General features: G+C 48.7%; 1 protein-coding gene across 8 annotated transcripts; it reads right to left on the reverse strand.

The window, feature by feature from the left end:
• Positions 1–393: 393 nt before the first annotated feature.
• ANXA9 (annexin A9) lies at positions 394–10,501 on the reverse strand. 8 transcript variants are annotated; one of them, XM_058715838.1, is made up of 15 exons: positions 9,843–10,501; positions 9,477–9,554; positions 9,259–9,359; positions 8,660–8,745; positions 8,381–8,477; positions 7,707–7,801; positions 7,391–7,504; positions 7,080–7,170; positions 6,042–6,121; positions 5,785–5,844; positions 5,161–5,245; positions 4,923–5,018; positions 4,781–4,839; positions 1,013–1,135; positions 394–776 (listed from the first exon to the last, which is right to left on the reverse strand). In XM_058715838.1, the coding sequence occupies exons 4-15, from the start codon at positions 8,732–8,734 to the stop codon at positions 714–716; spliced, it is 1,038 nt and encodes a 345-aa protein (XP_058571821.1). In that variant the 5' UTR covers positions 8,735–8,745; positions 9,259–9,359; positions 9,477–9,554; positions 9,843–10,501; the 3' UTR covers positions 394–713. The 8 variants fall into 8 exon arrangements, with proteins under 8 accessions (XP_058571821.1, XP_058571822.1, XP_058571819.1 ...); XM_058715839.1 differs by having other exon boundaries at positions 8,660–8,741; positions 9,237–9,359; XM_058715836.1 differs by having other exon boundaries at positions 9,237–9,359; positions 9,868–10,499.
• Positions 10,502–13,393: the final 2,892 nt, after the last annotated feature.

Here is a 13,393-nt window from a genome sequence, read left to right on the forward strand (position 1 = left end):
TAGATCTTCAATGGGAATCCAGTTTGGGAGGTGGGTTTCCAAGTCCCTGCTTTGGACAGATGCAATTTGGGGGTTGTGCTTCCTTAACGTAAGACTTTCCAGGCGGGGGAGGGCAGCGCGATCAGATGGTTCTTTGCTACTTCTGACCATTTCTGACCTCATTCTGGCTCCTGTTTCTGTTTCTTTGCCTGAAATTTCCTGGGGAAGAGAGAATAATGGGGGGAAAGGGGGACCTTGAGGGGAGGGGCTTATTGCTTACTGCAGCACTGGAGTGTCAAACAGGATCCCTGTTGCATATGCAAGTGCACATCAAAGGCACCTCCAACTTCAAGACCTCCTCCCAGCCCATGTCCTGCTCCACCCAAACTCTAATCAGGGCACACAAACAACAGCGAAGTTTGCCAAAAGAATTCAAGAATCAGTGAGATGTTTTGGCCAGGGTACTGGAAGGATGAATAGGGCAGAAACCATCAAAGAGATGTCTATACCCAGGACAGAGCTAGGGGACCCACATATAGACCTCACTTTGAGATGAAGAAATTAAGGGACTTGAAAGAAACTTCAAATTCTAGCCTCCACAAGAAGCTGGAGCATGTGGTGTTCAGTGAGGGGTTATCTTATTTGGAGCCCAGCTGGTTTCCTGCAGGCCCAGCCAAACATGGGGATCTCATATCCTTGAATGTCTGTGGTGGAACAGGGAGGGCAGGGAGGTCTCAAAGGTCTTCAGCCCTGCACAGGGCTAGTAGGGCAGACCGGCAGTCCCCTTTCACTGCATCCTGTAGACAAGAAAGTCAAGTGTTAGAAAGACCCCACTGCCACCATGGCCCAGGCACTCTGTTTCCTCCCTTGTGCTGGCCCACAACTATCTGATGTCAAGATTTCTGTACTAAATTAACCAAAGACTCATGAGTTCTCCAAGGGCGTAAATACACTCTGCCGTGTGCAGTGAGGGCAGAGTGGCAGTGAGGGGTGAAGCTCTGAGGCTCCAGGTCAAGAACTAGTCAAGTCTCACCTGGAGAGAAGAGTAGAGGGACTTCCCAAATTTCTTTTTGAACTCAGCTCGGATGCTTAGAAGGTCAGTCTCACTTCGAGAGATAAGGATGCGCATCAGGACTTGGTAATTGGGCCCCATGTCCTGGTAGAGAGTGAAACAGAATGGAGAGAGGTTGGTAGTAAGGTTCTCACAGAGCAGAGACTGGACAGCAAGGTAAATTACTCTAGAAAGGGGAAGCAAGGTGTAAGTGCAGGGAAAAGAGATGTGTGCATTATCTAGGAGCAAAATTTGTCTCTTTGTCCATCCTCATGGAAGATGATGCAGCAGGAAAGAGGAGTCTCTGGGAGCAGTTGGGGTAGGTGTTGTTCTGGCCGTGTACCCACCGTTCCTGGCCAGGCCTCTAGCTTAGAGTCTCATTCCTCAAGAGTTCAGTGGTGAGCAGCCCCAAAGGCACGGACTCAAAAAAAAAAAAAAAAAAAATCGGAAGCTGCAGGGGAGCGGGGCCATGGAGAAGGTCCTGAGCCGCCAGGATTCCCAGAAGCAGGGCCTGACCACACAGGTCCCGGATGCCTCGTTCCTTAGTTTCAACACCAGATTGAAATGGTTTCTCATTCGATTCGCGTGCAGCATTTTCTTCTCCATCCGTGGAACTGGATTGCTGTGGTTTCCTGGTGGCATAAAGCTTTTTGCAGCGTTTTACACCCTTGGAAGTATTGGTGCATTAGCTGGTACGTGCTTTACTTATTAAAAAAAAATTTTTTTAATGTTTATTTATTTTTGAGAGACAGAGACAGAGTGTAGTGGGGGAGGGCAGAGAGAGAGGGAGACACAGAATCTGAAGCAGGCTCCAGGCTCTGAGCTGTCAGCATAGAGCCCGATGTGGGGCTTGAACTCACAAGCCATGAGATGGTGACCTGAGCTAAAGTCAGACACTTAACCAACTGAGCCACCCAGGCACCCGACCCCCCTTTTTTTCTAATTTTTTCCCAATATCTTTTTTTTTAAACTTTAAATGTGAAAGTTTTTACTTTAAGCTAAAAATTGCTTATTATATGTAATAAGTATTTGTATTTTATGTAATAAAATACATATAAAGTAATAAGATCCATATAATTGCATTATATGTGCTATTATATGTAATAAAAAATAACATATAAATCTTTATAATTTTGAAATAAACCCAGACTTGGAAAAATGAAAAATATAAAATATAAAAAGGATAGGAAAGACTTGCTACCTATAAAGACTTACAGCATGAAAGCCAGGAACTTTATAACTTCCAATTTAGTGAATGTCCAAGGAGCATATACCCAGCCTATCCCCAAACTGAGTTGATGGGGTTCTGATAGGGAGCAGGGTCATGTGCCTTCCGGTTTGAATCCTGACCTCCCAGGGCCACCTCACATCCTCATCTGTATCTATCAGTTTCTCCTGGTTGGACACCTGGGGTTCAGCATCACTCTCTTCCTCCTAAACCTGTACCAAGCCTCCTGCCTTTTGGTTAAAGAAGGTAATAGAGGATTCTGTTTAGAAATAACAGAGGTACAATACAGTATCAAATTGAATTATAACTGATTATAATAAATGTGTAACCATGACAGATTTCTAAATAAAAAATGTGCACTGGTGCGGTCACTATTTCCTATGAGCCCCTTTCCCAGAGTTTCCTGTTGCTTGACTCATAAGACCCTTCCCAGAACTGCCTGACACCCATACTTATGGCATCAACACAGATCATAAGTTCCCATGAAAAAAATAGAAAGGAAAATGAGGAAGTAACAACAGGATGCCATATTTCATCTGGACTCATGATCTCATTGTCAGTGTGCCTAGTGGCTACTTTATCTTAAATTTCATATATCACCAATTTTGTATTATGATAAAGGATTGTGTTTTTTTTTTTTTTTTTAATGTTGATTTATTTATTTTTGAGAGACAGAGCAGGAGCAGGGGAGGGGCAGAGAGAGGGAACACAGAATCGGAAGCAGGATCCAGGCTCCCATCTGTCAGCACAGAGCCCAACGGTGGGCTTGAGCCCACAAAACATGAGATCATCACCTGAGCTGAAGTCAGATGCTTAACCGACTGAGCCACCAAGGTGCCTGCCCCTTCTCTAGGATCTTTTAATGAAAATTCATTGTATGGTTCATATTGGTCCGAATTTTCCTGAATCAGCCTTCACTGAAAGTCATTTCTCTGAATAAATATTTGTCACAATCTATGTTTTCACATATTTCTCATAAGAGAATAAGATAGAAGCATCTGATTGAGTTTTTCCTTTTTAAAAAAAGTTTTCAGGACACCTGGGTGGCTCAGTGGTTAGGCATCTGACTTCAGCACAGGTCATGATCTCGCGATTCGTGGGTTCGAGCCCCGCATCGAGCTCCACGCTGACAGTGCACAGCTTACTTGGGATTCTCTCTCTCCCTCTCTCTGCCCCTCCCCGACTGGTACTTTCTCTATCAAAATAAATAAATAAACTTAAAATTTTTTTAAAAATAAAAAATAAAAAAGTTTTCAGAAAAACAGGCCTATATTATTTTTTGACTTCTATTTCTAAGGGTCAACCTGGCATTTACATCCAAGAGTATGGGTCCTATAGTCTAAATACATTACAATCATTTACTGCTAGGATTCAAATTTGTTTTTATAACAAGAATTTAGATAACCACAACTCTTCAAATCGGTCTTAGTGTTGGCTCAATACAATAGTACAGACTTCATGGGATAAATACAATGGAAATCTCCATTGATGATAAAATAAGGGCATATACGTACTGTCTTTTGAATAGCTGTCAATAAGGCATGATGGTTTCTCAAACAGTCCTCATGAAGCTATGCCATCTACCAAAATGATAACTGCTTTTATCTTCTTAAGAATTGGGGTGAGTTTTTTTATTTATAGGTTTCAGGGGACATTTATACTAATAGGAGACCTAGCTCAGTGAGTAGAATGATTGGATTCTGTTTATTAAATTACTCAAACCAACATCACCAATTTAAGTGTGGATAATATGGAACAAAGTCTGACCAGAGTGGAAAAGGTGGTCCTGGATGCTAAGAACTCTTATGGTATAGCTTATAGTATAGACCAACACCTATGGTATAGACTATGATTTGACACATGGTAGTTAAATGTCCTCTGGGACCATTGTGTGTGTGTATGTGTGTTTAATTGTGTTTAAATTCCAGTAGAGTTAACATACAGTGTTATGTGTTAACATATGTGTTTTGTAGGAAGCCTGTATGATTTATTAGCTGTGTGACCTTGGGCAAAGAACTTAGTCTCTCTGTACCTCAATTTTTTCATCTATAAAACAGGGATGGAATGTGGCCATGAAGATTCATTGAAATGTGTGTCACAAGCTTAGCATAGGCCCTGGGACACAATGAGCACCCAAGAAATGCTGGCTCTTGTCACCATTCTTGCTAGCATTATCACCATCATAATTCTGGCCACCACTGAAATTGGACAGACAAGATGCTGTCTTCTAGAGCAAATTTATATCTATGTTTGGCCATCTAGACACTAATTAGGCCAAAATTTTAGCCTTAGTGCTCTTTTGCTTCAACTAATTTAGCTCTAACCACAGCTCAATCCTCTGCTATTGACAAGACAGTTAGTAAACCTAGGAAAAGAGAGCGGCTTTATGATTATAAAACAAGTATGAGATTGTTACATTAGCAAAAGCGTGAAACTTCCTCTCTGTTGCCCAAAAGTAGTCCTCCCTGCCACCCCACCCCGGTTTTTGTTCCAAAGGGAGGGAAAAGAAGTGTCCGTCTCACCTGGAGGGCTTGATGGAGTTTATCAGCAAAGTACAGCGGTGTGTTCTTGATCACGGAGACTGCAAGCAAGGAGAGAACAGTGGGGAGATGGCTCCCCACGCCAGGTGAGCACCCTACCCCACATGTCCTGAGCAGGTCCTACCTAGGCTGAGCAGAGCCGCCTGGTCATCTCCGTGGAAAATGTTCTGGATGGTCTTCTCTAGCTCGTGCCCACTGCACCGCTGGTACTGATCAAACACTTGTGGTGTGTGTGGGAAGTAGTCAGAAAGATAAATGAGAGCAGGGGGTGATTATCACAGAGAAGGATGAGCCCTCCCCACTTTCCTCAGCCAAAGCTCATCATTAGAGTAAGCTGGGAGGACCAGACGTCCCATGTGTACCTCGGACAAGGTGTTCAGGATTTCTCTGCGTGAATATTATGACCCATGTGCCCTCTGTGCCGGGCCCTTCAGCCTGCTTTAATGCCTGGGAGGGAGGAGTAAATCAGGATCCTTGTTTGGGGGCTGGGGAGCCATGGTTGCGATGTTCCCAGAATCCATCATCATGATGATGGGAACAGGATTCAGAGTAGAAATGCTTATTTGAAAGTGTAAAGTAGTTACTTTTATTTATGGTTAAAACAAGCAAACAAAAAGGAATAGGGCTAAGACAGGGGCTCTGCCCTGACAGCTCAGTTCCCCAATTTGGGGAAATCCTGGCACTCAAGGATTTCAATGATCTACAAGGAAAGGTGTGAGGAGGGTTCCCCCACCCAAATGCCCAAGAGAACGGTCATCCGTGACGGGCTCACTTCCTGGGAGTTTAGGAGTCAGAGGCTAAAGGAGTGAAAAGGCTTCAGATGGTTACTACCCAACAGGTCATGTCCTCACCTGTCACTAAGGACTCCTTCCCCCAGGCAAGGAGAGGTCTGCAGGACAAGTGGGTACATAGGTCACTGGCTCTAGGATATGGTGGGGGAGGGTGTCTTACGTGCGTGGCTGTGCAGACTCCTCACCCCTGCTCACCTGGACATCGTCCTCCACCAGGTTGTAGTCAATGATTCCAGAATAGCTCTCACGGGCCCCCTATGAGAAACTCTCTCAGGAGGACTCTTTGAGGGGTAGCTTTTTACCTCCAGGCAAACTGACCCCAGCCTGTTCTCCTCCCAAAGGCTTCTCTCCTTAATTATACCATTGCAATGCTCCCCACCCCACCCCAGCCCCTTCCCTGGCAGTATAACTGCCAGGCCAGTCCCCCTCTTCTGCAGGCCAGTCCTCCTCACCTTGGCCAGGGCCAGGAGCAGGTCCCGCAAGACGCCACTGGTCTCAGATTTGATGTCCTTCTCCACCTCCATCTGGAAATCTGGGGTAGGGTCAGGAGCTCTCTGAATCCTCCCAATTTTTTCCAGTGTAGATATTCTGTCAAATGCCCAACCCACTGTGCCTACTGCCAGCCCCTGCTTGGGGTAGCTTGATGGCTGGTAGTTCCCAGGATGTAAGGCAGAAGCACCATCGTGGGTACCCTGAAAACATCCCTAAACTGTGAGTAACCCATGCCCTACTTAGTGGAGTAGCCTTATCTCCAGGAGCCAACCTGCCCTGGGCAGGAGGCGTCTGTGATTCAAGTAGTAGCCAGGTAGTCAAGGGGGATAGGGAAACCTACATTATGAGGCCAGATGGCTAGGGCCCGGTCCTCTCACTGGCAGCACAGAGAAGTGATCCAGGAGGAAAGATGTGAAGACGTGAAAGACAAAAGAGAAGGGGAAAAGAAAGACAGAAGCAAGAAGTGAAAGAGGTAGGAGAGGGATTAAGACAGGCCAAGAATGGACATCAAAGGAAAATTGGGGAAAGCAAGAAAAAGGGGGGGGCTTGCTAAGATGGTGAGAAAAGGCCAGTCAGCAATTAGTGGGTGAGCCATGTGGCAGCCAAGCAAGGGCCTGAGGGGTAATACTCATGACTTAGGGAGAAGTCCCCCTCCCCCCCCTCAGCTGTAGCAAGGTTCCATTCAGTCTGGGATGTGATATGATGGCAGAATCAGGAAGGGGTTGAGAAGATGACATGGGCACCCTTGGGGCTGTCATGTGCCCAACATTGTCATTACCTTGGGATCCGCCCTGGGGCCCCAGACTAAGATGGTTAATCACTGCTTCTCTTTCTTTAATGATCACATCTGGCTCTTACCCTGGGGAGACTGAGAACTGGTAAGGGTGGGTGGGGGGAGAGACCCCAAGGGAAAAGCTCTGAGGCAGACAGGTTCCAAGAGGGCTCACCTAACCTGTCACCCACCCCATCCCCACCCCATGTTCCTTACGTGCTCTTACTATGTTTGTAGACTGTCAGGCACTCTTGCAGCTGGGGTGGGCTTCGGGTAGCAAGAATTTCCACAGCCACATCCTCAGTGGAACCTGGGTTCTGTGGGAAATTGGGAGGCCACTCTGAGACTGGGCCATGTCGGCAGTATGGCAGAGAGCAGAGGCTGACCCCTTGTCCTTCTAAGGGTCAATATGGGTTGTTTAAAGGGGGCCTCTGCCAAGTGGACACCTCTGGAGTGGGAAAAGGCCAGGCAGTGAACCCTCTCCTCCCTTCAATGGTGTCCTCATTTCCTAGAAACCCAGAGAGCCTCTTCTGGTACCTTCAGAGCTGTCCTCAATTCCTGGGCATCGAAATGGGCTGCAGGCTGCAGCAAAGCCATCACCATCCTCTCGAGGTTGCCAGAGAGTGCTGCCTGCAGGGACTTCACCAGGTCCTGTGATAAATGGCCCCATGGCAGAGGAGAAGATATGAGGGGGAGGTCCCTGAGGCATGGGGGACATTTGGAATATCTGGCTGGCTTTTATCTAAGGCCAGAAGCACCAGCCACCCCCCCTCCAGCTGCTACTGCTGCACCCCAAGATTTCGGGGGGGCCTCTCACCCCAGTCCACTGCTCCTGGGAAGTCAGTGGCCTCACCTGTTGAGTGCGCTCCTGGAAGGCTCGAGAGATGAGCTGTCTTTGTTCCCTACTCCGATTGGTCAGCACGCCCACGATGGTGCTGCGGTCCACACCTGAACAGAGGTGAGGGCTGGGCCATCAGCTGGTCACAACCCAGCTGAGTCTTTACTGGGCGGGGGGGTGGGGGGGGGGAATCCCCTTCCTCCTCACGCTGGAAGCCTCCAGAGGAGGAGAGATGGAGATCTAGGAAAGGGCCGTGAAAGACAGGGGCAGGGGCTGCGTCACCCCACTTCCATTTGGCCTCGAGAAGATGCGAATAAGATGCCAAAATGGCATGCAAACCTGGCCCTGAATTAGGTGTAGGTGGCCTGGTATGCTGGGGGAGAGATGGCTCGGGGGATCACAGACTTGGATTAGATTCCCGGCCCGGCCCTGCCGTCGTGAGCCATGTTACCTTGGGCCAGCCCTTTTGTCTCACTCTTTCCTCATCTGTAAAATGGAAATAAGCCTTACCTCACGGCAGTGTCCTGAGAATAGGAACCACACACCCACCACGGTACTTGACGGACAAGAATTAAGGCATTCCACAAACGTTTATTGAACAACATCACTTCCTCCTTCCTGGCTCCTTCTTGGTCTGCAGACTGGTTCCTGTAGGGAAGAGCCCCAGGTGCAGAGGGAGAAGGGCTCACCTTGGCTTGCAATTGCCCTCAGCAGCCTCTGCACATCCTTGTCCACGCTGAAGCTCAAGAATGTCCTGAGGGTGCCCAGGGTCCCCCAAGCTGCAGTCTATAAGAGCACGAGGGGTGAGGGGTTGGGGGGAGCATCACAGGTCTGTGCACGCTTACCCCAGAGCCTTAACCCGGCCCTTGGCAGAGTCTCAGGGCCTGCTCTCCCTTTTCCTGTCCCCCATCCTCTCATCGCCCTGCAGTTGATACACCAACAATGATTCCAACCATTACAGCCCCTACCTTGTTGGCAAGGCCCAGGTGGCTGAGGATCTCCTGGGTCAGGGATGGTCTTGTCTTCCCACTGGTCACAGACATGGTGTCACTGGCTATGCCAGGGAGGGAAATGGGAGCCAACTGAGGAGAGCCTTCTGGCCCTTTGGGCCTCTTTATGACCCCCAGACCCCGGGGCTCACCTCCCATGCTTTCTTTCCCCTTTTGCAGAAAAAGAGAGTATCGACTTGCTTGGCAGCTTTGAGAGTACAAGTGGAAGGGTAGGAGGGGAGCCCCCTTCTTCCCCAGCTCTCACCCCTCCTTCAGGAAGCAAGGACTGGTCAGGAATGCTGCTGGAGCTAGCCCTCAACAAATCCTCCCTGACTCCATGGCTCCCAAACTTTGGACTCAGGTGCATGACCCCCTTCTGAGAGCCACATCCCTTCCTTCCCGTAGACTGTCTAGGTGTTCCTGGGGTGGCGCAGGGTAGGTGAGGCAAGGTGGTAGGTTTAAGTATGTGGGGTGGGAGATAACAACTCCTAAAACACCTCCTCACCTTCAGCCCCAGCCCACAAGTCAGCCCCTGTTCCCTGCCCCCCCAGGCTACCTGTCTGCCGCCGGCCTTTCACGTTTGGCCTTTCACCCTTGGCGTCTCTGGCAGGGATCTTTAGGTCAGTAGGTGCACTCTCTGAGCTGATATATATATGTGTTCTTGCGGGCACTTGGATGCCTAGACAAGGGAGCAAGCACCCACACTAGAAAAGGAAAACTCCTTTCTCCCTCTCCCATGGGATCATCCAGATTTCCCCACCTCCTCCAACACGAGGGCCCAGGTTCCAGTGCTTACCCAGAGGTGCTGGAGGCGAGGTGGCAGTCGTCACAGCCTGGCGGCTGCCTGTGTGGACACCAGCTTCTGTGTGGCCTGCTACAGGAGAAGGGGCGTGTCAGCCCAGGCCGGGCAGCCAGTCAGATGACCTCCCTGGCAGCCCAGCCCAGCTGTCGCCTCTAGCTCTGGCCCCTCCCAAATGTGGGAGAGGACCAAGCTGTACCTGGTCCCCCGTGTAAACCCCTCCCCACAGAACATCTTTCCTCCCAGGGGCCCCAGCCTCAGCCCACGGAGGCCTGCTCAGCCTCTCAGCCTCTCAGCAGTTGAGAAGACACAAGAGGCCTTGTGCCTTGCTCTCCCTGTGGGGCCAGGAGGGACTGTACAAACCTAGTCTCTAAATCCAACTTCTGACCTGGCTCTGCCTCTGGCTCCAGCTCTCTGGGGGGACAGGTCAGACAGGCTCTAGGCTGATTTTGAGGCTGATAGAGAAAAACCTGTTGGGGCACATACCAGCAGGGCACCCCAGCCTGCACCCCAGAAGGGTTCCTAACCCCCAAAGTCCCTGACTACTACTGCCTTATCAGAGCCAGCCAGCCTGGCTGGGAAGGGCCAGGGGACTGTTTATATCTGTGGGGAAGGAAGAACACAGGTATTAGAGGGTGGGGAACAGATCAGCAGAGTCAAGAGAGAAAAATGCAAAGGGTGTTCCCTGTGGACAGGAGCATCATACTCCCAAAAGGCAACAGGGAGATGGGAGAGGCTCCCTGGGTCCCTGTGTCTTAGATTGCTTCTGTTGCTTTTTGCCTGCCAGAGATGTTGTAGCTGTAAGTGATGCAACCCTGGCAGCTGGGGTCAAAGTCATCAGTGCAGGGAAAAGCAGGTAAACAGCCTTGGGGAGCCTGAGGGGCTCCTGAGCAGGCAGTCACTGGAAACTAACTCCCAGTCAGCTCCCTGGGGTCTACCTAGGAGCTGTTTCCTTCCTGCCTCCCTAGATAGGTCAAGCAGGGGCTGGGCACATTAAAAAACATTTTTAAAAATGGGAATATTGGGAGAAGTGTATGGAGGGGACATCCTAGACACCTGAGAATAGCCTTACAGGGAGGATTAAATTAGGTAATATGTGTGATGTCATTTGGCAGAGAAAAATGCCTTGTAAAACAAGGCTGCCAGACTTAATAAAGATACAGGATACCCAGTTAAATTAGAATTTCAGGTAAACGACAAATAATTTGTTGGTATTAATTCTGACCCAACTGTTTCATGGGAGATACTTATGTCAACAAATTATTTGTGGTTTATCTGAAATTGTGATTTAACTGAGCATTCTGTAATTCCTTGGAAACCTGGAAAACTGGACTCAGTTTCAGCATGGTGATTATAACCAAAGGTCCTGGAGTCAGACTTCTTAGATGATTTTTTTTTTTGACGTTTGTTCATTTTCTTTTTTATTTTATTTTATTTTATTTTATTTATTTTTTATTTTATTATTACTATTTTTTAAATTTTAACTTGTTTTATTACATTTGTTCATTTTCAAGAGACAGAGAGTGAGAGGGGAAGGGGCAGAGAGAGGGAGACACAGAATCCAAAGCAGGCTCCAGGATCTGAGCGGTCAGCACAGAGCTCAATGGGAGTGAGGCATGGGGCTCGAAGCTACAAACAGTGAGATCATGACCTGCGGAAATCTGATACTCAACCGACTGAGCCACTGAGACGCCCCAAGACAGACTTCTTAGACTAGAATTCCAGTCTGCTGTGTGACCTGGGCAATTGTTTCAACCCTTCTGTGCTTGGTTTCCTCATTGTTGAAACAAGAGGTAATAATAGTGTTTATATTATAAGCTATTGTGAGAATTAAATAAATACATGTAGAGCACTTTAGAAGAGGGCTGCTGCACAAAGCAGTAGGTACACATGTCAAAATGTTAACCAATGCATAACAATAAATATTAAGGGGCGCCTGGGTGGCTCAGTCGGTTGGGTGTCCGACTTCGGCTCAGGTCATGATCTCACAGCTCGTGGGTTCGAGCCCCGCGTCACGCTCTGTGCTCAGAGCCTGGAGTCTGCTTCAGATTCTGTGTCGCCCTTTCTCTCTGCCTCTCCCCTGCTCACACTCTGTGCCTCTCTCTCTCTCAAAAATAAATAAACATTAAAAAAACCAATAAATATTGCTATAATGTTATTTTATAATGGTAACTGTTATTGTTAACTTGTCTCCCTTAGGAGTCCAGTCTTGGCTCTATTCTGCAACTTCTATCTTGCCAATCTTCAATCTGGCCACAGGAGGGCATTAGAAGCCACCGGGAGCCGGGAGCCCCCTAGTGGCCACTAGAGGTCTCCAAGGCACTGGCTCCGCCCACAGATCTCCAGGGGCTCCGTTTGCTCACTTGTTGGGAAGTGGAGTCTCTGGAGGACACCAGGTTCCTAGGTGGACTTGGTGGGCAGGCAGGATCAGAAGAAGAGCCTCCAGCAGACACTGGCACCCCCCCCCACCCCCACCCCTGCACACTCTGAGACCTCAAGACACTTGCAGGAGACTTCCTAGTCTGGGTTACCGCCATACAGTGGCTTTGCAGCTCTGGTCCCATGTCTTTGACCTTCTCTACCCTTCAGAGTCTCTTCTGGGCACATGTTCCAAGTAGGCTTAGAGGAAGATGAAGGGAGAGAGATTCTGCAAGGGATTCCTGGCAGATGAGCAAGGCTGAACTCCATATTTGAAGAATGCAGGCCAAACCCAAGCCGCATGGTGGAAGAGTAGTCCTCATGGCCCAGAAGTTCGAGGAGGGAGTGTGTGAAATGCATTTACAGCTGCTCCACTGAAACTTGCTGGAATCTCACTCCTTTGGTCCTGGCGTTTTGTTTTGTTCAATTCCAGGGTCAGATCGAGGTTGTTTTTAGATTTACTAACCACTTTTCACCCCCATGTTCTCAACTTTTAGAATTTCAGAGAGGAGGGGTTGTTGGAGGTGATTAGCCTACCCCCTCTTGTTACTGATTCAGGAGGTGGAGTGACTTCCCAAGGGCCATGGCTTGGAACAAGATCCAGGTCTCCCAACTTCTCCTGTGTTTTCTTCATCACTTAGATGAGGGCATGGCTGATTTGGGGCCCCTCTTAGTGGAATATATAGGGGATAAGCAGTAATATATAGAGACTCAGCTGTTGACTCATGAATATTGGTTCAACTCCAACTCCATATTGCTTTTCTGCAAAATCCTTGCATTGCATAATTTCAGAACACATAGAAATTCCTCCTGGTTATTTTTCCTCTTGTTATGAAACCTTTTCTCCCCAGAACTCCTGGCACCTGAATTCCTCTGCTTACATGGTGGCCAAGCTCTACTCCTTTACCCAAATAGGCTTCTGTGTTGCACATGCCAGTCTGACCTGGGTCAGGATGACTTTCCTCGACTGGAGTCCATGTCTTTTCTTTCCTAGAAGCCTGCCCAGATACTTAAATCCCAGGCTGAAGGCCTGGTGTCCTCTGCCTCAGGACACCTCACCAGCCCATACAGAGGAAGTGAGTCACAGCAGGGCAGGCAGCTTGGGGCACTGTGGGTGTGGCCATGTCTGCCCTGGGCACTGGGGGATGGGTCAGAAAGGTAGTGATCAAAATCTCCTGGTCCAGTCAAGGCAGGAGTGTGTGTGCTCCTGCTCTGTTGACCAGATGGGGTAACATCATTCTAATGCTGCCCACAGCCACTGCCCCCTCCCCCATCCACCTTCTCTTTTGTCTCCTGGGGTAGTGATACACCCTCTTATCTTTATTTCTCAGGCCTTGACTATCCAACTCCTGCCCCCAAACTTCCCCTGCCCACTGCTATCTTAAAAAGGTTCAACGGTCTTCGGTCCTCCGAGCAATCATTTAAACCGTCTTGTGCCTGGCGGGGGTGGGGGTGGGTGGGGGGAACCTGGGTGGCTCAGTTGGTTGAGTGTCGGA

Source organism: Neofelis nebulosa, chromosome 2 (genome assembly GCF_028018385.1).
Source record: "Neofelis nebulosa isolate mNeoNeb1 chromosome 2, mNeoNeb1.pri, whole genome shotgun sequence".
In the NCBI taxonomy this organism is placed as follows: domain Eukaryota; kingdom Metazoa; phylum Chordata; class Mammalia; order Carnivora; family Felidae; genus Neofelis; species Neofelis nebulosa.